The sequence below is a fragment of the Mus caroli genome, unplaced genomic scaffold, assembly GCF_978045245.1.
Source record: "Mus caroli unplaced genomic scaffold, Mus_caroli_1 scaffold_4, whole genome shotgun sequence".
In the NCBI taxonomy this organism is placed as follows: Eukaryota; Metazoa; Chordata; class Mammalia; order Rodentia; family Muridae; genus Mus; species Mus caroli.
The window spans coordinates 34,276,468-34,302,251 of record NW_028227259.1 but is presented as its reverse complement, the minus strand read 5'-3'; the positions used below and the strand labels follow the sequence as shown (position 1 = coordinate 34,302,251).

The following is a 25,784-nucleotide window of genomic DNA, read 5'->3' as shown; positions in this document are numbered from 1 at the left end:
AACTTCAATGATTTCAGTAGCCTCTCTGCTGTCCTATGGACCACAATTTCTCCCTACAAGCACATCAAATAGGGTAGAGAACTGAGCCTGAAAGAAACAGACTTGGAAGGTCAATCCACACGAACTGGAAGCTGTGAAAGGGCGGGCTAGTGTGCTGCTGTGCAGACAGACTACAGAAGCAGAGTGCATTTTCCCTTTATTTCACCAGAGTTTGTGTTCAATTTCTAGCGCCTGAAAATAAAGAGTAGCAGCTAGAAAACTGTTTTTCTACTGATTGAGTTTTTACTTAAGTAATTTATTTATCTAAGCCTTTGACTTAGCTCAACCAAAGTAAAATCCAGGGTCTTAAGTTAGATATTATCATGTTAAGAGCCATTTCCACTTACAATAAAAAGTGAAATCATATCATAGAATATTTATTAAATCACACATTCTAAAAAAGAATCCATTAGTAAGGGTATTTGTTATCATTGGTAATATGAACTTAAGAGTAGATGGTGAGTTACCTCCCATAATGCAATGAGGCTCACTGCTGCAAATCAGCAGGGTGTCTTATGCTATCTCAGTGCTCACAAGTTCTGCTTCACCATCTAATTATTGGGCAAAGTGAGGCAACCTGCTATCATCATGACAAAGCATATGCTAACCCCAGGAGCTGAAAGAGTTAACTTTATTTGTATTCCAACAGAAACAGTTACAGACCTAAGAATTAGGTGTTAGAACATCCAAATATAAGCAGCATGCCAAGGAGTTCCCAGTGCAAATGCTCTTCAAAGAGCACAGCAAGTTTCTAGCCATTCTCCAGAGTCTGGCTGATATTACTAATTTCTTTTCTCTGGAACAACATCAAATTAAGAAGGCAAAAATTTCAGCCTGGCAGTGGTGGTACATGCCTTTAATTCTAAAACTTGGGAGGCAGAGACAGGTGGATCTTAGAGTTCCTGGCCAGCTGGGTCTACAAATCGAGTTCTAGGACAGCCAGCGCTACACAGAGAAACCCCGTCTCAGAAAAGAAACCACAAAACAATAAGGCAGAGACATTTAAAGATTAGACTGAAACTAAAGAAGGACAGGCTGAAAGAGCTGAGGGCAGCCTGCCACGTCTTAAATCCTCACCTGAGTAGGCTGGGCCTCTGCCTTGGCATTTCCTTTTCAGAACTTGCTATTTGATCTCTGTGGTTTCTTTCACTAGCCACGCGTAGTCTTTTGGAGACAACCTCTTCCCTATGGAGCATGTAAGGACCTCTTTCAAATAGCTGTTCTCTGGGCCTCTACCTCACTTTAACGAATGCTATATATACTGTTCTAATTAGATTAATGAATCTCTGAGATAGCCCAACTTTGAAGGTACCTGAGTTCAGTTGCTGACATAAAGAAGTTGAAATGCCTTTTAAACATTTTTAATATGTAGAATGCCTTGGACAATATCTATGAGTCTTCCATCCCAGTAAGATTACTAAATAAAACTGATTTTTCCCAAGTGTAATTATTTATTTATACTACTAATGTATAATCATCCTGAACAAAAACCTCATGCCTAAACAACTTTTAAGGTTAGTACAATAGCTGAAGAAAACAATTCCAACGAATTTTCCTGAAGTAAGCATCTTATTAGAATTCACTCTCTGGACAAAATAAGAAGAAACAAGGCATACAAATATTGAGCTAAACGATCACAGTCTTCGTATTCTCTTATTGATAACGCATGGCTTTACCTTGAGAAGGTATGTGGGGATGTTGCTGAAATCTACTGGTAACTTCAATAGGAAACGAGCTGAAAATTCACCAGTCTGTAAGGAGAAAACAGGATTAAAATATACAACAGATTGATAAGTAACAATTATGTCCAAGAAAAAAATTCAATATACAGACAACTCTGATTAGGGTTTCCTAACACAAGACAGAAAAATACGGTTGGAAAGGAGGATAGAATTAAAAAGAATCCTTAAACTACTAAAGGGGCACAGTTTTAATGAAAGAACTCTTCATTTTAATGCATGAAAACATTTTAAAGTAGTATTGGGTTTTTTAAAAAAACGTGAAAAGAATACATGAATGGATATTATTTTTAAAAAAAAACTGAAATAGGAAGAGACCACCTTGCCCCTGAGACTTATCTGCTTTCCTAAGCATTCATACCATCGCCCTGACCCTGTAACTTACCACCATGTATGCTGACATCCATTACAGGATGTGTGCGAGTCCATACAAAGACCGAACTTCCTCTAATGTGGAGCAGTACATCAGTATAAACCCAGGGAAGTTTCTAATCTCTTGAAAGTTCACAAATATTATCAAATAATATTTTCAGTAATTAGAAATTTAAAGCATTTAAGCTATAAATAACTCCAGTTAATTGCTTTGTGTATGTGTGTATATGTGCATGAGTATGAATGTGTGTGTGTATGTGTGAGTGTGTGTGTGTAAGTATGTGTGAGTGTGTGAATGTGTGTGTGTGAGTGTGTGTGTGTGTGTGTGTGTGTGTGTGAGAGAGAGAGAGAGAGAGAGAGAGAGAGAGTGAGTGAGTGAGTGAGTGTGAGTGTGTTTTACCAGGGAACACACTCAGGGCTTCATGCACTCAAGGTAAGCACTGTTTCTAAGCAAACTATTCAATGATCTCAGGTTTCCAAGGCCTCTATGCAAGCAAAGGCAACAAAGCTATGTGAGACCCGGAGTCTCCCACCCTCTCTCACTGCAAGCATTTAGTGTGGCTTGAAATTTTGACACAGTGAACTCCAATATGACATGTTTGACAAAAAAAAAAAAAAAAAAAATATGCTAAAACTACCTCCAATAATGGTTCTTTCACTAGCCTGCCCACTTGGCCTAGAGACACATATTAGCTAACATGTGACTGACTTGTCTCTCCTCAGAGGCACTTCTATTTGTAATAGATGGTAAGTACCAAAGAGACCCACAACTGGTCAAGGTACAGAGATTAAAAGATTATAGAACACCCATCCCTAAATCAGACACCTATATTGTAACTTCCCTTCTCCTAGGGTTCATGGATCACTGCAGAAAGGGAGATAGAAAGAGTGTGACAACCTGAGGTTGTATCTTCTGGACACAGCAGAGCAGCTGCACAGAGGAACTCACAGCAGCTGTGACAGCATGCATAAGGCCTGTGCCATCTAAAGCCAGATGAATCCCAGCATAGAGAGAGGGGCTGGGCATGGGTTCCCACATTTAGTCAAGGAACTATCTACAAGTAACAGCTGTTGGGAGATATACTGGGAAAGGAAGTATAGCTCCCATAAGTCACTGCCTTCCACAGAAGGCCACACGTCCAAGGACATAGGAGTAGCACAGACTGACTTCATTTGTGGGAAGAAAAAACCCACAAAGCTGGGAGGGTAAGGAAGTGGGTGTGAATCTAGGAGGAGTTGGAGGAGAGGTGACGATAGCATATATAATATTTGTGTGTGTGTGTGTATATATATATATATATATGTATAGTATATACAAGTATGTAGTATATGTTATATATTGCAATATTTATGTTTACTATATATACATAAAAACATATTTTTCTCAGAGAACAAACATTTTTAATATTTAATCTCTCTCTATCCTTTTATACTGTTATCACTCAGAACTCACAGTGTCATTTTTGCCTTCCAATCCTTCAAAAACTCAACCAAACAAACCCCTAAATCATAACTTTAGGCACAGAAACATTTCCAAATAATTTTTAGGAATGGATGGATGAGCTACATATAAGCTGTGCACACCTTTTACGGATGGCCCCACGGGTCTCACCACTCTCTTCTACAAGCACATTAACAACTGGCTCCAAGGCTCTGGTTCTCATGACACTCTGACTGGAAACTTTAGAAACGAAGATAAAGATAAACTGAAGCTCAGAAGGTAGCAGTGATAGCGGCCCTCCGCCCGGCTCCGAGTTGGCTTAGCACTTCCATCATCTCCCAGCGTGCACCTGTCTCTAGCTAATGATGGCGCATTTCACCATCATCCCCAGTCCAACCTTGTGACAGAAAAGGGAGAAATGAGTAGTACCCCAAAGCAAAGATGAGGTAAGAGGCAGGCACACCAGGAATGTCAAAGGTGAGACACAAGCCTGATTCTCCGAGCTAAGCAGCTACTCACAGCCCCACACTGGGCGAATACTTAACCGCCACAGGATGATCTGCAGCACCTCGAAATGGCTCCTGAGAGAAGGGTGGTGAGATCCTAGTCTGGTTTCCCTTTTATTGAGCCCAAGACTTCTGGTGTTAGGTTTAGCCCCTAGAAGACTCTAAAGCTGGCATACCCTATTAAGCCATGGTTCTTTGGATCAAGATGCTGATCTGTCAAGGAGGGGATAATACTTTGAACTAAGTAAGGTTAGTGCTAACATCTAACTCTATTGTGTTAAATGCAGTCTTATAAAAAGCTACTAGCCTGTTGGGCACTGAGAGCATAGAAATAAAACAGCAAGTCTTCCTCTGGTACTGTGTACAGTGCTTAGCCAGGAACCCATGCTCCCAGCTGACCCTCTCCTCTTGCTCTTGTAAGATCATTTCCCTCTCCACTTGCCCATCAGCATGAACAGTCTTTCCCTTCACTTCTTTGCTAAGCTCCCATGTTACTCTTCATTCCACATTACAAATCATCCTCCTGAAAAAAATGAGTCTATTTGAGGTCCGCATTTCCTCTTTTGTTTTTCTCTCTAGTTGGCCCTTCTTCCCCATCACCAAAACAGCTCTTGTAAGGTCACCAATGATCTCCTCACAGCCAAACTCCATGGTGATTCCTGTCCTCATCTCAGGGTCATGTCTACAGCACTCTGGGAGAGCAATATCACTGCTTGTTTGGAACATAATTCACTTGGTATCCAAGGCCACATTTCCAGGGTCTTCTTTATACAAGATGGCCTCAAGTCTAGTCTCCTCAACTGAGAAACAATGAAGAATAACTGAGCTTAACCCCAAGACTCTCCAGCAAACCTCATACGAGCTCAGAACCTTAAATATTTATATGCCAATGCTCCCAAAATGCCCTATCTCTACTTTCCTAATTCAAGTTTTATTTCTCCAATACCATGAAAATTCCCAATTTTGTGTTCTTTCCTTGATATTTATTACTAAGTGTAATAAATAATGATAACTATATTATTCTTTCAGACAAAAACAAAAAAACAAAACCAACAACAAAAGAATCCACAGTCACCTTGACTTCTAGCTTTCCCTCCTATCTCATAACTAGAGTGGAAACACTACTGATGGAGTGCAGTCACTTCTCATGGTCACTGGCACCTACTACACATGGAGGGAGCTGCAGGCTGGACTGCCACTGGCTCTGATTGTTCCGTACCTTTCCAGGTGCAGCTCATTTCCTTCTCAATACACTGTGATCAGATTATGACTTTTCTTGTTAAAAATCCTCAGTGTGGAAATTTACCTCCTTTACAGAGTAAGGTGACAGAAGAGGAACTGAGCAAGAAAACAAGGTATCCAGAACAGCTGCAAGCAGAAGGCCAAGGCAGGGAAGAGCACGGTGGTGAGGTCCCTGGAGCCAATATGCAGGAGACAGAGACTCTCTTCCACAGTGTGAACAATATCTAACCTCTGCAAGATGTACAATACTCATCCACAGAAGCAGTAGATATCTGTTAAGTCATTTGGCTTTAAAAGGTGCCACGGGATTCCAAGAAAGTGGGAAAGAGAATTGGAGAAATGATAAATGAAATTCAACCCCTTTATTCTTCATTCTCAACTTATGAAGGCAAACTATCTAGCAATAAACAAGCAACTATCTCTATCTACTAGTGCAAAATATTAGTCTATAGTTGAAATTGTAATCGAATGGTTTAAAGTGGTTAAATCTGATGGCCTGTGTATACGTATATATGTATATACACACATATATATATATATATATTTGAAAAACCACTAAAAGAAATAAAATGTCAGATTTAAAGAATTATAAGAACTCTTGTCCATATAAGGTAACAAAAAATAATTAGATATTTTTAACACTTGGACTCATGTGAACTGCAAGTTATTTTAGACCACATACTATATTTTAGCTTTTGGCCACTTTTAGTTTATATGATACATTTATATTTTACCAACTATTTTAGACCAAATGTTTTAAAAAAAAAAAAAAAAAAAGCTTCTTGGACTGATGGTCCCTCTGTATCCTTTCTCAGAAAGTCACTCCCCACACTCATACAAATGGGTTTTATTGGCAAGGAGTTGGCTGACATAACTGAAGTCACAAAAAAAAAAAACAAAACAAAACAGAAACAAAAACAAAAAAACAACCAACAACTCTTGGTCCAAAGACCAAAATAAAATGGAGTTTACCTGCAATGGGCTAAGGTATAAAACTAAAGTCAGAAAGAAACTTGTGATAGAAATAGAATTTGCAGTAGTGGGAACGAAAAAGTGATTGATGATCTCCAACTTCCAAGCCTACCATACCTCCTTGCTGAAAAACTATCTTACCAGCACATATTAATTATACAAACTCCTGGATTTTACTGTGACACTCAAACCATGGGATGCTTGTACAGGAACCGTGCTTCTCTTTTCTCAGTGTCCATTTTTGCAGATATGCTGCTGAATCCAGCGCCCACTATCCAAGGAGTGAAAAAAACTCAGGATGGAGAGCCAGCTCAGCAGCAAAAGGACTGCCTAGATCGTACAGGCCTCCTGTTCAAGCCCTAGAACCACAGAAACATTACAGGAGAGCACAGACAGCTCTCACTCAGCTCTAAGGCACTGGCAATGCTGGTAACTACAGCTCAAGGACTCTGCTGTTAGCTGTCACTGATTCTCCTACGATCCATAAGCTAACCTGCCTGCCTTTGTGAAACTGAGCAAATATCGGGCTAAGGCACATCTTTGTGTAACCCTGAAATTACAGACACACTATGAGGAGGAAAGCACACACACACAGTCACTCACACACTCACACACACAGAATCACACAGTCACTCACACACACTCACAGTCACACATACACAGTCACACACATACACAGTAACACATACAGTCACACATACAGTCACACACACACACACACACACACACACTCATACATACCAGCATTGCTCACCCACATACAATGGCTGTCTTTACTTGGTTTTGGTCACTCTGTTGTACTGTCGAAGATTACTTCTACAGCATTCCTTCCTGTAAGCTTTAAATGAGATGTTTAGATGCAGCCAAGTAAAGAGAATAATTTTAATTTTTTTAGTCAGTCCCTGATCAGACCTCTTCTTGGATAGATATAGAAAATTACCTAACCTATAACCATGAAAATGTTGGCTTCTGCCAACTGCCTTAACGGCACTGTCCCCAGCATTAGTCCTGAATATATGTATCCTCCTCTTTTAAGTGAGAGCGTGTTGGCAATCACTCCAGCTGACAAGACTTGAGTTTGGCAATTTCCTGGTGCTAAGCTTTTCTGCTCCACAGAAGCTGTCCCACAGTTCCCTTTGTTTTGGGGAGTGACAGGTAGACATCTTGTGCTGAACACATTCCAGTCAGGTCTTTCTGCCTCAGCGGATCCTCCTTCCTGTCTGAGCACTGATCCCTTATCCACATATGAGCTTTCCTAGGAAATAGACTAGTGCCACTCAGAGAAGGTAAAGGCCAAGAACTAACTGGGAAAGGTGACTCTAACTTCATTTGGGGACATTGTGGTAGGGGTGATTCTTAAAACTAACAACCAATTAGTCTGGAGGTTTATGGAAAGTTCTTTTGCAAGAATATAAGCATATAGTTAGTCTTATTAGAATATCATACTCTAAAGACATTCTTAAAATGTATTACTTTTCCCCAAACCATGATTAGGGATGTCATCCAATTCTATCAATTTTAAAGCAAGGGAAAACCAGAGGCTGAAAGAGTAGACTTCCTTACTACATCAGTAAAGGAGAGTGGAGATCAACCTTAAGCTCTGTGTTATCAGGTCACTAATAAATTACTGAAGAGGACAAGGTTGACAGAAAAGCCTTGTGATATTCCTCAAGACACTGGAGGTCCTAAACACAGGGACTCCCCAGAGCAAACTGGCTGATTAGAGCATCTGACATGGCAGGATTTAATTTAGCCTGAGACTGTGCCTTGATATACAAGGTGAAGGCGCCCCATGTCAGTCTTTGTCCTTCACATGCATGTGTGCATACATGTACATGTGTCCCACATGTGGTACACGTGGTACATTCACACCACACACACATACATATATGAAATAGCAAGGGAGAGGAAAGAGGAGTCTGCTTCCGTTGCGATGGTTGTTTCTTGGCTCTCCCACTGTTAGGACTGATGCCTGTACTCCTCTGGAAGTCTGAACACCATCTTACTCAGAGACAACCACTCCAGTACGTCTTCCCTCTCCAGTCATCAAGGACATTTCTGCTTCTCCATGATTTCTCAAAGATTATGTCTGTGGGTGAAGCCCTGGCCAGCGTCTCCCTGTGAGCCTCCTCCAGGTGCACTACTGTGCCTTTCCTTATTCTTAGAGCAGACAGATCCATTCTCTTGGGACTGTAAGACAACATGGCTACGTTGTCTAAAGCAACCAAGATCATGGTGAGTTTACAGCAGTAAAAACAAGCTAATATTGATCTTAATTGAAACATTCTGGCTGAAAATCAAGTTCTTTTCTATCTTGCAGGATCCTGTTAACCTTCCAGATTCCTGGTCTGGCAGTGGTTCTGCTAGCAAGCTGTTCTTCAGAACAGCCCTGAGCCCTGTGTCCAGCCCTCACTTGTCTGTCCCCCAAGGCTCACCTTTCCATCCTAGCTCCTCCTTGGTTGCTTAGATGCTAACTCGTGTCCAGATAGTTTTACTTCCATATTGTCATTCCTGTATGTCACTGCGCCTTGACTACTGTGAGCTTACATCAACTATCACTGCCCTTGAAGGGTTCTCGGGTGCTTTAACTCACCTTACAAGTGACTCACAGCAGCAGGCACTGTGCCAGGTGTGTAGTATAGCAATGCCTGCCCTGAACTTTGACCTTCCACAGGAAAAATCAAACAAGCATTACATGTGGCAGGCTTCCCAAGCATGGTACACAGCCATCCTGGCATTCACTTCTGGGTACTGGAGTTCCTCCCTGTGTGTGGCTGGATCTAACAGGCGATGAGAACTGGGCATCGTGTCCACAGATTATGCTGTAGGAGTGCTTTCCTGTGCACACTCTCCACCTCCCTGCTGGCTTGCTGTGGTCCCTCCATCTGCCAGCTTAGGCGTTACCCTATGGCGAGGCCCTAGAGAGGAACTAAAGGCAGCTTCCAGGTAGCAGCTAGCACCAACTGAGGCCCTGGGATCAGCAGTCCCAAGGGAGAACAGCATCCTGCCATCAGCCACACCAATGGGCTTACAATGAAACTCTTTCCAATAGATTGCTGAGATTAAGCGCTGGCCACCACATCTGCACAACCTAGGAGGGGCTGAGGTGCAGCTCTATCCAGATGCCTAACACACACAGCCTATGACAGTAAACAGTCTCATGTTAAGATTGAGTTCTGGAGTGAATACTTTACACACTAACACATGATGAGATCTTTAAAAGATGCCCTTTAAAAAAAAAATGAAAAACACAGCAGAGTAACTCTGGGGAAGAGAAAACAGAAGTAAGCTTTAAGAACAAGTATAATAAAGGATTATGTACGCATGTTTACAACAGCACAATCCATAAAAGTCAAAGGTAAAAACAAATGAAGGGTCTTGAATTAGTGACTAGAAAAACAAGACATGGTATGTCTGTACAACGGAATATTCCTCAGCCATGAAAATGAATGAATTACATATACAACATCAACAGGTCTGAAATGCATCCTGTTAAGTGAAAGCACCCAGCCACAGCCATTAGGGATGTGTTGTGACCATCTACAGAATGTGCAGAATGAAACTCTACAGGAACCAAAAGCAGTTTAGAGGTCACCTAGGCTACATGAAGAAAAAGGCCTAATGAAGACTGAACATGAATGCCCTTTCTGGAGGGCGACAGCCATTGTAGGTGACGGCCGTGGTTGTAGAAATCAGCCAAGCAACTGATAAGCATAAACACAAACAAGTAAAACAACATGTAAACTGGTTCCACATCACACCAGTCAGAATGGCTAAGATCAAAAATTCAGGTGACAGCAGATGCTGGCGAGGATGTGGAGAAAGAGGAACACTCCTCCATTGTTGGTGGGATTGCAAGCTTGTACAACGTCTCTGGAAATCAGTCTGGTGGTTCCTCAGAAAATTGGACATAGTACTACCAGAAGATCCAGCAATACCTCTCCTGGGCATATATCCAGAAGTTGTTCCAACTGGTAATAAGGACACATGATCCACTATGTTCACAGCAGCCTTATTTATAATAGCCAGAAGCTGGAAAGAACCCAGATGCCCCTCAACAGGGGAATGGATACAGAAAATGTGGTACATTTACACAATGGAGTAGTACTCAGCTATTAAAAACAATGAATTTATGAAATTTTTGGGCAAATGGATGGACCTGGAGGGCATCATCCTGAGTGAGGTAACCCAATCACAAAGGAACTCACATGATATGCACTCACTGATAAGTGGATATGAGCCCAGAAACTTAGAATACCCAAGATACAAATTGCGAAACAGAAGAAAATCAAGAAGGAAGACCAATGTGCAGATACTTCATTCTTCCTTAGAATAGGGAACAAAATACCCATGGAAGGAGTTACAGAGACAAAGTTTGGAGCTAAGACGAAAGGATGGACCATCCAAAGACTACCCCACCTCGGGATCCATCCCATAATCATCCACCAAACGCAGACACTATTGCATATGCCAGCAAGATTTTGCTGAAAGGACCCTGGTATAGCTGTCTCATGTGAGGCTATGCCAGTGCCTGGCAAATACAGAAGTGGATGCTCACAGTCAGCTATTGGATGGAACACAGGGCCCCCAATGGAGGAGCTAGAGAAAGTACCCAAGGAGCTGAAGGGGTCTGCAACCCTATAGGTGGAACAACATTATGAACTAACCAGTACCCCCAGAGCTCGTGTCTCTAGTTGCATATGTAGCAGAAGATGGCCTCGTCGGTCATCATTGGGAAGAGAGGCCCCTTGGTCTTACAAACTTTATATGCCCCAGTACAGGGGAACACCAGGGCCAAGAAGTGGGAGTGGGTGGGTAGGGAAGCAGGGTGGGGGGGAGAGTATAGGGGACTTTTGGGATAGCATTTGAAATGTAAATGAAGAAAATATCTAATAAAAATTGAAAAAAATTAAATTAAAAAATTTATCTAATAAAAATCTAAAAAAAAAATAAAAATTGAAGCAGGATATCATTGAAAATACATTAGCTGAAATTTGAAGCTCGAATGGTGCTCACCACTTCTAGAAGGAAAAAAAAAAAAAAAAAGCCAGCACAGACTCATGCAAAGTGAATCTGACAGGAGTGTGCCTGATGTGTCTGCATTACAGCAGAGGTGCCAGCACACTGAGCTCAGTGCAACAAAAGCAGAAGAGGAAGCAAGCAGAGCCTAAGGAGAGCATGAGAGTTCACAGTACCACTGGAGATTGCAGCTGAGCTGACATGTGGGGTGGGGCAGGGGTACATGAAGTTTCCAGACAGAGAAGGGCTACAATCCACTTTATATTTCAAAATGATCACACAATGAAGAGGAACTGTAAGAAGGAGCTACAGCTGCACATGGCAGCAATCCGTGTAACCGCAGCACTCAGGAAAGAGGTATGGGAGGATCCTGAGTTTGAGGCCAGCCTGGGCCATGGAGCAACTTGTAGAGCACTCTGAGCTGCATATTGAGGCCTTGCCTTTAAGAGAAGGGCTGGGGGAGTATGGAGGCTCCAGAGAACCAGCTGCACCCAGAGCAGCTTGCACTTTTGTCTGACTGGGGCACAGGAAGTCTCTCCCTAAGTGAAGGGGGGCCATGTCAGCATCATAACTGTGGCCTGCCAGCCCCACCTGCATCAGGGCCTGCTGGAGCTGGAGAGCACAGGCAGTCCTCGGCAAGCTCCCTGACTTCTGAACATAGGAGACTGGGGATGATCTCCTGTGATACTCTTTACAAATAATAAGCATGCTCATTATTAGTTCTTCCAACCTCTGCATTGTGAAAAGGCGCACACACAGATCACCCAGCCATCCGCGTGTGAGGAGATGACCAGACCTCACTCTGCACGGACAGCCCTAGGCTCTTAGCTCTTCAATCCCATCACAGATAAAGTAACTCTCCTACCCCTCAGCACTCACCCAGTTGTTTTTCTTCCCAGCATAAATTTCCATGTTCTCTCCATACTGAGGCTCTTCCAGGAGCGTCTGGTACTCAAACATGAGGCGTGAGCTCTCACGGAGGCGGCCGCACTGGAACTGGTGGTACTGCTGCACCAGCTCCTTCACCACGAGCAACAGGCACTCAGGGTTTGAAGGGTTCCAGGAGGCAAGGTTCTGCAGAGTCATAAACAAGGACCAATGAAAAGCAGTTTCACGCAAACCCCTCATCACAACTGCATATCGGAGCAGGGGAAGGAGCAACAAAACCCGAGAGCAAAGACTACTCCTGACAGGCTGTGCCCACAGAGGCAGGTATTGCCAAAGTGAGAAATCAAAACCGCCCAGAAGACTGAGTTTGATCCTGAACACAGAATTTGTTTTTGATTCTTTTATAACCTTTGGTTTTTTTTAACAAGCAGCACCTAAATTCAGCATTCTATACTAAAGTAATTTAATGCCACATTGTAGACTATGTACATCTTACCACCACATGTAAATAAATACTCTGCAAACAACAGCATTATACAAAAATATAAAGAGAATAGTATTGACCAAACATAAAAATGGAGAAGATACAGGGGAAAATACATCTAGGAAATGCAGGATTTAGAGGAAAAGAGGAAGGAGTGAGGGAAGACCAAGTAAGTGTCTAGTAGTCAGGCTCACATCTGTCCATTCACTCTTGCCTTCCTTGACTATGTATCAGTGCTACCCACCAACACTTCTTCAGAATAACTGAAAACAGCACAATAAAAGGAGACACAGATAGCATCTTAGTGTGGTCCTGGAAATACTCTGATAGCACAGATCCCTGAAGGATCCCCAGGGATCTTGCAGGCCCACTTGTAGGATCATCACACTAGAATACATTCCTTTAAAGACAACCTAAGCATAGCCCCTACCTGAAGAAAATGAACAAACCAAAGAATGCATTTGTGCATGGAGGCTGATGCCCTTGGTGCCCATGGTTTTAACATTCAGAGATTCAATAACTGCAGATTAAAATCATTTAGAAAAAAGTGTGTTGGTACTAGACTGATATCTTTCCTTGTCCATTATTCTCTACACAATAGAATACAACCATTTAGGCAGTATTTATATTAGAGATGATGTGCACAAATCACTACAAATACCACATCCTTTTATACAAATTGTCGAGCAGCTGAAGATTCTGGGATCAATGGCATCTCTTGGCACTGATTCCCTATACACCCAGGACAATGGTTCTGTGCTCTTCTACATAGTCTAAGTGACAGGAACTTGATGGTGGTGGGGAAGGAACAAGGTAGGCCTTCACTGATAGGAAGAACAGGACCAAGCAGATATTCCCAAAAAGAAGAACAAATGTTCCACCATCACACAATAAAGTAGGCATGGTGATTTGATTAGAAGAACAGAGTTGTGCATGGCAAAGCTCTTGGCCTTGACAGCCAAGATTCCTTTGAGCTATTCAAACCCTCATTCAAAATATTAACAGGATGTACAAACACAGGCCAGAACTTAAAATGGCCATTATGCAGCCTGCTAGGTGTGTCCTTCCAAGATCAGTCACACTGACAAATAGGAAAGATAATGACTTGTTACTTCTTAATTGAGTATGCCTTCCCAGGCTGGCTAGAGTACTAGAGCAAAGGACAGAGCTTTCGCCACCTCAATGTCTATTCCTTAAATCTTACCATTTTTATTCAGAGTTGGAACACGTCAAGCCCATGTCCACACAATAAGAAAACAATCATAAAAACATATTATCAGGCAAACATCTCTGAATAATTGAAATTAATTTCAAACCATTCAACCTAATTGTTAAATTCACAGTATAGACATGCCAACCAACATATCCTTCCTGTTAAAACACAGCCTCCCAATACCTGGAAATGCCTCTGACCTTGACCATTCAAAGACACTTAGCTGGAAACCACACCCATCCGTGCAGGTTTGGACATAAACTAGCTAAACATCTGTCTCTTATGACTATATGACTGCTTTTCTTTTATATATGTATAACATATATATATATATATACCTTTAGTCTTAAGGTTCCTTAAGAGTAAGTCTACTAAAGACTAAGACATATTTTAAAAACAGTATCTAGCATATTAGACACTGGGCTTCCTAATCCTCTTGAGCAACAAATACAGAGGAATGCTCCAACTTTCATCGGGGCAGGAGGCAGCAGCATACATTTTCAGGACTCTCTATGGAAAAGGAAAATAGAGCTGTGTTTCTACTCAGAAAGTTCTGCTCTGTTTTACTTTTGTTAATGAAGCAAAGAAAACATCTGAAATGAAGATGTCCACAAACCAGAAGCAAAGATCACATAATATACTAACCAAAAAAAAAAAAAAAAAGAAAAAAAAAAGAAATCTAAAATGGATTCTAAAATGAGTAATAAAAAATACAATTGAAGAAAATGATCAACTACAGTCAATGAAAACAACCAAAGAATTAACTAACAGTTTGGAGGAGAAACTAATTTGTCTTCACTAAAATGCCTCAGATACGAGAGGTGGTCAAAGAGTACTGAACTAGTGGGGTGCAGAGTGTAGTGAAGCAGACCCACAGCCCATTTTATGGGAATGGTGACTCCCTGTCCCTGCTCTGGCTGCCCTGTCCTGCTGCCTGAACATGAGGGCATCCCTGTTGAAGTGACCGTCAACCTTCCATGTTTGTTTCTTCCTAAATCCACTCCATTCACGTCAGCAGCCCCATCAACCCTGGGGTCTTCCTGTGCTTCCTCTGTAAGAAACGTAATGAGTCAGAGCAGCTTTAGAGAGAGGCCTAGCTCATAGGCAGCTCAGGTGTTTCTCAAGACCATAGCACTCATCATACTGAAGCAAATCCACACTGAAAGGACGTCAGTAATGGAAAGAGCTGGAAACAATGGCCACAGGTGTGTGGCTTGGGGAAGATGAAATAGGGAGATAAAATAAACACATGAGACTTAGAATCATCACTGTCTAATAGTAATGGGAATGACATCCCAGAGAAATTTCTCTTCTGCGAAAATAATTTTATGATAAAATTTGTCACTAAGAGGATGATATGGAGAATGAATTAGAAATATAACAACAACAACAAAAATAAAACCTAATATTACCTAAAAACCTACAACAAAATCCTGGACATCAAAACCAAGGAACAACATATGAAAATATGAAGCCTTGTTAGTATTCAAAGAAGAGTGACTTTAAAACATTCAGAATGACAGTCTCATCACCAGCATTGATGATCATGTGACCTCCCCACACAGAGACTCAAGTCTCAGCCTCCTTGGGCACCCTGCAGATCTGCAGCTTTGGCATCCTGCACTTCCTGTTCTCTGGGTGACACTAGCCCCAGAGTAGGCTCTAGCAGAACTAATTAGTGTGGCATTTTCTGAGAATGTGAGATTCTCATTTGTCTTTCCCCTTTTACAGCACCCACACAAGAGAGTTGAGCCAATGATATTTTAAATTAGCCAACTAACCAGTGTACTGGCTAGTTGTGTGTCAACTTGACACAGCTGGAGTTATCACAGAGAAAGGAGCTTCAGTTGAGGAAATGCCTCCATGAGATCCAGCTGTAAGGCATTTTCTCAATTAGTGATCAAGGGGGAAGGGCCCTTGTGGGTGGTGCCATCTCTGGGCTGGTAGTCTTGGTTCTATAAGAGAGCAGGCTGAGCAAACCAGGGCAAGCAAGCCAGTAAAGAACATCCCTCCATGGCCTCTGCATCAGCTCCTGCTTCCTGACCTGCTTGAGTTCCAGTCCTGACTTCCTTGGTGATGAATAGCAGTATGGAAGTGTAAGTGAATAAACCCTTTCCTCCCCAACTTGCTTCTTGGTCATGATGTTTGTGCAGGAATAGAAACCCTGACTAAGACAACCAGTAATACTGAGGGTATCATGGAATGGGTGCTTTAACACATGGGAGTGTAATACTCCACATAAGAACCATCTACATACAAGAAACTTACTAGAAAAAAAATTAGCGCCGGGCGTGGTGGCGCACACCTTTAATCCCAGCACTGGGGAGGCAGAGGCAGGCGGATTTCTGAGTTCGAGGCCAGCCTGGTCTACAAAGTGAGTTCCAAGACAGCCAGGGCTACAGAGAAACCCTGTCTCGAAAAAACAAAAACAAAACAAAACAAAAAAAGCAACTGATTTCTACAATTGAAAGCCATTTTGTAGGTTTTTAAAACCTGATTTCCATAGTCTCTAAAATTTCTGTGTATGTGTGTATATGCTTAGGTATAAATGCATTTACCACATACCATAAGGGAAGAAATATAAATTTTACAATACATGATAGACTATTTTCCATATTTCACTTTAATATTTGTCTGTGTGTGGTCCTGGGGACTGAACCCAGGGCTCGAGCATGCCAGACAACGAAGCACTTTCTACCTCAACCTTGAGCAACCCAGTCTGTTTCCATTTGCAGTTTGTGTCACCAGACTTCAGTTATCTCTTCAAACAACTGAAACTTAGAAAGTTCTGAAGGAAAAAATCATATCCTTTAACCATAAGTATGTATACTTTCACACCACCATTGAGCTTGTTACTGTTCCAATTCCAAGGCTCAAAGATCTTTTGGGGAATGTTAGTGCAGCAGGCTCTAGTGGCATGCAGTGGTCACCGTGGCCTCAGGAAATGACCAATGACATTTTCATTTCCAACAGAACAGAAACTGAACAAGCAGGAATGATTTAAATGTCAGCCGGGGGAACATACAAATGATAACAAAAATAGTCCTGCTCTTGGCTTATTTGCAACAGGACAATGTCAACAATGAAAATCTCTGTTAAACCTTAACATATAAATAATTCTTCAATACAAAGAAATAAAATGAAATTAGCCATCTTTTCATAATCCCTTTCTACTTTTTAAAGCTAGCACAACCTGAGCATGGTGTGGATGACAAATTTAGGTCTGCATACAGCAAGTCTGTTCCCTGCTCACATAACAATTCTCAAAATATTTACACAGTCATGGGCTAGCAAAACAAACAAACAGCAGCAGACCTCAATGCTGTGATCACATCCTATGATGGCAACAGTGCTAGCTGACAGCTGATATCTGGGGCCTTTACTCTTGAGAAGATTCAAGGACTAAGAACAAAACAAAGCTCTTAAAGGGAAGAGGACACTGTGTGCTCTCGCAGCATACTCACAGTGGCAAACATTGGCAAAGCAAGAAACCAAACAGGGCAGTAGCTCCACAAGCCTATGGCTCTATCTCAGATACTCTAATAGCTCTCACATGCAGGGTTTTCTGAGTCTGCAGCTCAAGGCTATTACTGTGGCATTTGAAGTTAAGTTCTGTTCTTTCAAAACCAGGTGGAGCTAATTAGAAAAATAGCAAATCTCTAAGATGTAAATAAACAGTTAAGTACACCAATGAAGTCACTTGAGAGATTGATACATAGAAGTAAAAGTAGTCCCAGAAATGTAGCAAAGTTGAGTTTGAACACCTGCCTAAGAAGGATGGCCGTAAGTGGAGTGTGCACTGGGAGGAGGAGGCAGCTCAGGGTCTGTTCAGTGGCTACAGCCCAACCATGGCCAGTGTGAGAAGGGAGCACCCTGGACGCCCAAAGCCTGCACATCCAGAGCTCTCCAAGGTTCTGATCTGCTTCTCATTCAACAACCAGCCTCCCCAAGTGTGTCTAAAGCGTCGTCTAAAGGGGATTTTATTCATTTTATTATTTTTGTGTATAATTGGTTTGTTCACATGTATGTACTGCACCATGGGGGTGCCTGGTGCTTGTGGCGGTCAGAAGCAGGCACTGGATTCCCTGAGACTGGAACTACAGCGGGGTGAGAGCCACCATGTGATGCTGAGAACAGAACCTGGATTCTTTGCAAGAGCAACAAGCGCTCTTATCCACTGAGCCGTTTCTCCAGACCCTAAAAGAAAATTTTAAATTACTTGCAGATGGCACCCATCCATCCGTTCTCTGGCCTTAAAGCAAACTAGTAGCCAGCAAAGTCACCGGGCTGCTAGTGTAATATGACCCAGACTCTTGTGTCAAATGGGAATGGGAATTAGACAGTTAAGTATGCTGGAAGTCGAAGGCAATGCCTAAGGGAAAACATGCAAATATCCTAATAATGAAAGTCACTTTCCCATGTAGTTTTGTGATAGTACTAACAAATCCTGTAAGAGAGAACACGAAAAGAAGAACGCATAAGTCTGAACTTGAAATTCAGTCTCCTACCAGGTTTACCCAGCTACCTGGTTAAGAAAAGCCACAAAGTACAAGGAGGGTTCTAGAGTATCTTCAAATATCTACCACGAAATGATAATGATGTCTCAGTCCAGAGTTTCTCTCTCATCAAGCTTTTAGCCTAGGATAAATAATCAATAATGCTGAAACACTGGCTTAATTTCTTCAGTAGGCAAGCAAGTCTAAAAAATGAGGAAGTACACCAAAGCTGTAGCTGTTGCTTCACTTAGAAAATTCAAAACCCATATCGTCTGCCCTTGCCCATCAGAAGTTCCTGGACAGATTGTCTTTCTGTTTCTCTTTCAAAAGAGAGGGAGAAGGTTACAGCTACACTCCACACTCAACTCCCAGTTCAGTGGGGTCTCCAGAATCACACAGCTCACTTCTAAGTTGTATTTCTTTCTTCAGAATTGATGGTAAAAACAGGAAGAAACGAGGGTAAAGGATACAGAGGAAAGACATTTCAGAGAGCGTCTCTTGATCCATCCTTCCTTCCTCTCAGAAGCATTCTCAAATGGGACAGAAATGAAAAAGCAAGTACGTCCTCCAAGGAAAAGAGCCTTATCAGCATCCTAACAGCCAGAACGCAAACATTGTGTGACAATATGTGGAAGAACACTAATTCTAACACACTAACGTTCCTGAATATGATACAAGCGCCTTGCAGTAGCACACTGCACAGTAACTAAACCATTTTCCTCTACAGATCTGACTTTTGCCCACACGATTTTAAGGTGGTATCTTTAAAGTATATCTTTTAAGCACAAGATCTGGTCAAGATCAAAACCATTTTATACCTGTTTTTCAAAGAAAATATGAATTAATGTTGGTATTAAATTTAATGTCAAACAAAACACCAGTGTACAAAATGATTAATGAATCCTCAACATTGAAAAAAAAATTGGTTTCTTGTTTGTTTGTTTCTTTGGTCTTTCTTGTTTGTTTTGTTTTGTTTTTTCACAGCACAGACTGGCTGACACTCTGAGACAAGTGCTGCTGCCTTGCACCTGGCACTGACGTCACACACTGCCCAGTTCATGCTGCTCAGACCTGGTGGCAACCCTGCAAGGGCAGAAAGCAAACTAGAAATGTTACTGCAGCCTCACTCCAAATGCTTTTCCTGGGGACGCACTGAATCTTCCAGGTTGCTCGAATATCATCCAGGGATGTGATTTTGAAGGAGACAGCTTGTTACTGTTTTTCCTGGCTGTACTACAAGAAACAACAGTGTGGGCTTGTTTTAAATTAATGTGTGCTTCTGTGTGTCTTTATAAGAAATTAACTGCAATCGTTCAGTTAAAGCAAACACTTTGTATTTCACTTTTCATTATAAAATGTCTTCAGAATTCTCTCAAACCTAGGAAGCTAAAAATTCTGCAATTTTAATTGCCAAGCTCCGGTTTAGGACAAATTTTTTAGATTACAATGAAAGACCTTTCAAGCTTAGTGACCCTGTGGGGCAATGAGTGTTTTATAAGTGAGAGTCCCTAACCTTTCTCATGGCCAGACAGTAATTCTCCTGGTCTCAGATGGTGCTCCTGATAGTGTCCTGTCTTTCTGTCTCTTTCATAGAAACTTAGAGCAATGGCTAGCACAGAACAAGGCACAAAGTGACAGCCTCAACCAGGCTGTTACTTGAAACTTAAGAAACATCTGCAGGCTGTGACACCTGGCTTCTGTCCTCTGTCTTCAATGACTTCCCTGGTTAGGCCAGGCCCCTGTGCTATAATGATTTATTCTAGTTGCTTTCAGCTTAGCAGAGCACCTTGGAATTCTAAAGCATTTGCAGGTCCTTCTCTTACTCCAAATCCCAGGCAGAGACTTTCCAAGCCAACAGTGACCTAGTCACTCAATCTGTGTGCATATGAACAGGGAAAACTACCTAAAAGTAAGAAATATGGGTCCTTTTAAAAAAAAAAAAAAAAATATATATATATATATATATATATATATATATATATAACAGAAACATTTAGGTACTGCGTGAATGAGAAAGCAATACAAAGCAGTAATTAACTAAAGCAGAAGACACAAATACTGCACAGGCTGTAAGAGCTTTCAGCGTCTTCTTGTTCCTTAAAACTTTAGCCCTTTCTCATACATGCATGTGATGTACATACGTACACTCAAGAACATACAGGCACACATAAAATTAATTAATTTAAAAAATGCTAGCCCTTAGACCTTGGTCCACATAATTAGTATGACACACTCCTATAGTACATTTTAATCCACGGTTTGATATCCAACATCAGTTAACACTCACACAAATTTCCTTAAGAAATCACCCCTCGCCATTCTCGGCCATGGGTCTGGAGTAAGAACTATCGGATAAATCTCTATAAGTGGAGACTCCTTAGCCCAAGAATCTCCTATGTAGCCAGTCTCCGGCAAACTAAAGGGATAAAGGGCAATATGAGCTGACCTGCTGGGAACTGAAGGCCTGCCTTCTTCCCATGGTGGGGGAGTAGGCTGTGTTCACAGAAGCAGGGCATCTGAAGAGTAGTATGTGGTTGTGGAAATAAAGGCCAACACAATGTGAAGCAAGCAGGCATGGGAGAGAAGAAAACTAGGGTCTTTAGTGGCGTTATGTCATCCACAAGACCAACATCTTAGTCCAGCTGTGCACTTGCAGACTTCTATAAGCCAATGGACTCTCTTTACTTTTTGAAGACAATTTGAAGCAAGTTTCTATTACTTTAAAAAAAAAAAAAAAAAGGACCAAAATAAAAGAAGGAAGAGGAGGAAAGAGAGTAGAACAGGCCCAGGGTGTGGGTGGAGGTGGGGAGATAGAGACCAAAACTGATCCTACTATGTCACCTTCTCTAGGAGTGAAGGAGGAGGTACAGGAACTCTTAGCAAGCCACATAACTACTGAAAAACCTTTAAGTACAGAGTCACTTTTAGGTACTGAATCTTTTTACAATCATGTGGCAGAAAACCTACAAAAAGAATGAATGTATTTTCACTAACCCTACAATAAACAAAAAAGAAAAAGTACAAGTAAAAACAGACGGCCATACTTTTATAAAGTATGAGTCATTTAATGAACTTAAAACACATCTGAAGCAGGTATCTAAGATGCTCCCCGTCCTCGTGCTTTCCAACGATGAAGAAGCCATTTGTCTCAGTGGGTAATAAGGCAGCCTTCCAAAGAAACGAGCAGAGACACTGAGGCTGTAAGGAATGATGGCTGAGACCAGATAAGAATCCTCTGATTGTTGGTGTGTAACTTGGGGCCACATAGAACAATCAGCATCTGGCCTTCCTTGAGAACGGAGCTTGGTGCGGTGTTCATTGACTTCATGGTCCCTTGCCCAGCAGATATTTTTACCTCTGCTCCACTTAACTAGAGCACATGCAGCACGTACGAGCTGTCTGGTGGTATCACATGAGTGCTGGCTATATGCCAAGCTGGGAATGTGTGCCTTGGAGCAGAAAACCTTGATATCTTCTGCAAACAATCTCTCTCTGGAGACCTAAAATGGGCCCCACAGAGCAGCCACAGTGACTGCACTCAAACCATATATCAACATAGCAGTACACAGTGAACACTGCTTAATCAACTTTCGCTTCTTCAAACTTGTCATCCCTCTCCAATCCCCAAACCCAAACCTTACCAGTTCTTTCAACACTGTGGTGAACCTCACAATCAACCAAAGAAAGGCATTTGTTCCACAGCTGTCATGAATAATTACACAGTTCCCCAGGCCAATGAACTGCTTCAGAAACCTTAGCCAGGTTTTCCCAATCCAAGGTACCAATATCTATGGCTATTAACCCACCAACAAACAAACAAAATGGGATCTCTTTTCTCACAACCACCATTTCTCTTTAAAAAAAAAAAAAAAAAAAATCTCTTCCAGGTTGCTCAAGCTAGTAATCATGGCAAGAAAAGTGGAGGCAGAAGAATTTGGTGATGAGGGCTAGCCTCTGCTACTCACCAAGACCCTGTCTCAAAATGAAACAGCCAAGCAACAGAACAAAACAGGGATTATGGATATAGCTCAGTGGCAAAGCACCTACTTAGCATGCACCACAGGCACTGAGGTGTCAGGTAAGGGGACAATCTCTCAAAGAAGGTTGTCACTTCATAGTCTTTACTAACCAGAAGATCCTGATCTCCTGAAGCAAGTATGACAGCCTTGGGTGTCTTCAGAACAATGTGGATGTATCTTTGAAGGGCAAGCTCATGGGCCCTACCATTGAAACATGGATTTAATAAGCCCAGATGATACTTACCCTTTGGGTATACAGAACTTATTCTGTATTCTGAACCATAATCAGGCATTTCATAGCAAGAAAGAAAATTTAACCATCTTTATAACAATCTGACTCATTGTTATTAAAGGCTCAACTATTTTACAATGATTCCTTAAACCCTCCTATGAGACCCTCTGATGTCAGGATGGCTAGAGTCTCCCTTCTGGACTTTTCGACTACTTTTCCCACATGTTTCTCAGGAAGAGAATTTGTTTATAGAAAACGTGTCTCACAATCAAAGATTTCTAGCAAGTATTAACTCCTGGAATCCAGGGCTACCTAAACCTGGAGCAGGGTGGGAAGTGGGTATGATATACTTCAATAATGTAGAGCCAGACAGAGTGGCATATACTTACAATCCCAATATATGGGAGGTAGAAGCAGGAACTCAGTTAAAGGTCAACCCTAACTATGTAGCAAGTTCAAGGCCAGCAATGGCCTACATGAGGTCCTGTCTTGGGGAAGGGAGAGCCAATTAATTCTACTCTTGGTAGTTTCTGCCTCTCCCACAGCTCTTTATTACCTGTTCCCCTCTTTTGCCTGGATATGGAATATCTTCTAGACCTCTCCCGAGGCCCGAGCATTCCTGGTTTAATATCATCCATGCCCCAGAAACAAAAGCACCAACTATGGTGTGATCATTCTTAAATTGGTCATATTTATTTGCATTTAATTTTAAATCATCATCTTCTTATTCAAATATTTTTGTGATGGCCCAACTAATATTAAGGAGTCACAGTGCACTTCCAAATTGGCAGCTGTGCCCTACAGACATGCTTCCTTTTACCCGCACAGCGTCTTTATTTGAAGGTCTTTAGACAAGGCAGGCACACTTTGGCAGGTCACAGTCCCCACTAATCCTCCCAGCACTGCATCACCTTCTTCACTCATCAGTGTGACTTGACTGGTCCCTTCAGATGCCTGAGTTTATAACCCCTGTGGTTAAGATTTTAGGACATTTCCCAAAGAGATGGCTTAGTTCCTATCTTGGTTCCTTCATTTACATTACACACAGTGAAAGTTTATTAGTTTTATGTTTGCAAAATACAGTAGAAAGAATAGTTGGACTTTCTTTGTGATTAACAGTGAAACAGAAAGCTCTTCTGTTCAATGAACGCAGCAATGTTCACTATGAATGACTGATGGTCTGGGTAATGGTTATTAGATACTATGCTCCTTCAATCAGACTGTTTTTTAAAGAATCTGAGAACAGAGACAATATCCCACCCATCTCTCTGCAACTGCTGTATTAAACAGCATGGGTTTCACAATGTACACAATTAATTATTTTTCAAGGAAATGATCACCACAAATATAAGCTAAACTAGATATAGAAAAGGAGTCAAGACATTTTTAGGGTCAGTAAAGATACTAAATTGTTTGAGCCAAGTTTATTTAGTGGTGGGCAAAAATTGACAAAAGAAAGCTGGGCAGCAATTTTGAAAATACAATATTGCAATATAACTAATTACAGTCACCAATTGCTAAAATTTTAGGCCATCTTAAAAACAGTATCTTTCAAGCTTTCAAAGATATGATTTCTTTTCCAAGGCTAGCATACATAAAATAAGAATGCAAAAAAAAAAAATCATCCAAACAAAATGAAATATCATGGCTCAATAGCTGAGGCCTGAAGGGTACAAAACGGCAAGCACATTAAATCATTTTCAGCTCAAAAACACTGCATGAGATGCTGGTCTTCCTGTTTTTCATAAACCTTAGAATTGTGCTTCCAGAAAACGACCAAGCATCTGCCTCTATGTAGCTGATTCTTCATCTTGGAGCTCTCACAAGGAAACAGAGTACACGGTGCCAGGATCACTAGCTTCTCCAGCCAAAATCCCAAGTCTTGGAGCCAGTTTCCCCGTGGTAAATTCTGATGAAATTCCTTCCATTTGCAGCTTCCTTAGTGAGTGGTAATGGCTGCACATGTCACAAGTCAATATACATGTACATGTGTTTAACAATATCTATTATCTATTTTAACAGTACTATGTATATCAGTGCACCCAGGTAAACATGCATCTATATATATAGTCACACATAAACACACAGCCCCATAACAGTTCCTAGAAGTCGACTGATGTGATCCTCTGTAACTACCCTCTCTTAATTGAGACAAAATTCTCTGATAGCTAGCATTACTCTGGAACTCAGCACCAACCAGCTCTTCTATGCAACTACAGTATGATGAGAAGGTTGGCAAAAAGTAATTTTAATGCTGAGCACAGTCCCTTAAGTGCTTCTGAATCATCAAAGAGAGATCAAATAGGTTCTATTTTAGGGTAAGGGGCATTTTATCAAAATTCAATTATGTTTTAAAACATTGTGATCCATATATAATTTATATAGTAAATTTTTATGAGTCTAAATATTTTATTAATTGGCTTAACCTTATTTCCTATTTAGTCTCAACTAAACTTGTAATTTTATGTCTCTTATAATATGAATACATTAAATACATTATTAACAAAGACTGCAGCTTAAGCCTAACTCATATTTTTCATCATAGTATCTAATTCTTCAATTCTTCAACTGCCATCCTGTTGATTATCTAGTTGTTGTTTAATGTAAACTGCATTTCAGACAATTCATATTTCTTGATGGGCTAAGGTCATTTATTATAAGATCATATGATACAGATAAATTTTTAAAATAGTGAGATCCTAGTGGTTAAGTAAATTGAACAGTGACAATAAATGATTAGGATACTGTACTTTTATAATCTTCCTGTTGCTTCTGATAATTCTTATCTTCTACCTACACATGCTCACACAAGCGCACGCACCCGCGCACACACACACAATATTGCTACAAGTATTACTGCATATATTCTATGCAACTCCCTACATAATGACTAAGAATGAATCTATGTCTCATATTGTTTGCAATAGCTATTTCACATAACTCAAATCTCTAGTACGGGAAAGAGATGGTTAATTTTGTTTGTTTGTTTGTGATTTAGACCAAAAGACAGAAAATCAGGACATATAAACATTAAACAACTTACATAACATTCAAAGAAATGAATTAATGTGTTAAATTATGGCATAAAGGACACAGTTAGCAAAAATCCACTCACTCTGTTG

General features: G+C 41.1%; 1 protein-coding gene across 1 annotated transcript in view; it reads right to left on the bottom strand.

Moving 5' to 3' along the window:
• The window catches only part of Babam2 (BRISC and BRCA1 A complex member 2), a 389,024-nt gene that overhangs the window by 247,624 nt on the left and 115,616 nt on the right, over nucleotides 1-25,784 (bottom strand). Inside the window, exons 5-6 of the mRNA XM_021162018.3 lie at nucleotides 12,210-12,404; nucleotides 1,716-1,790 (exon numbers count right to left, since the gene is read on the bottom strand). Coding sequence (XP_021017677.1) covers nucleotides 1,716-1,790; nucleotides 12,210-12,404 — 270 coding nt within the window. The remainder of the gene's footprint in view (nucleotides 1-1,715; nucleotides 1,791-12,209; nucleotides 12,405-25,784) is intronic.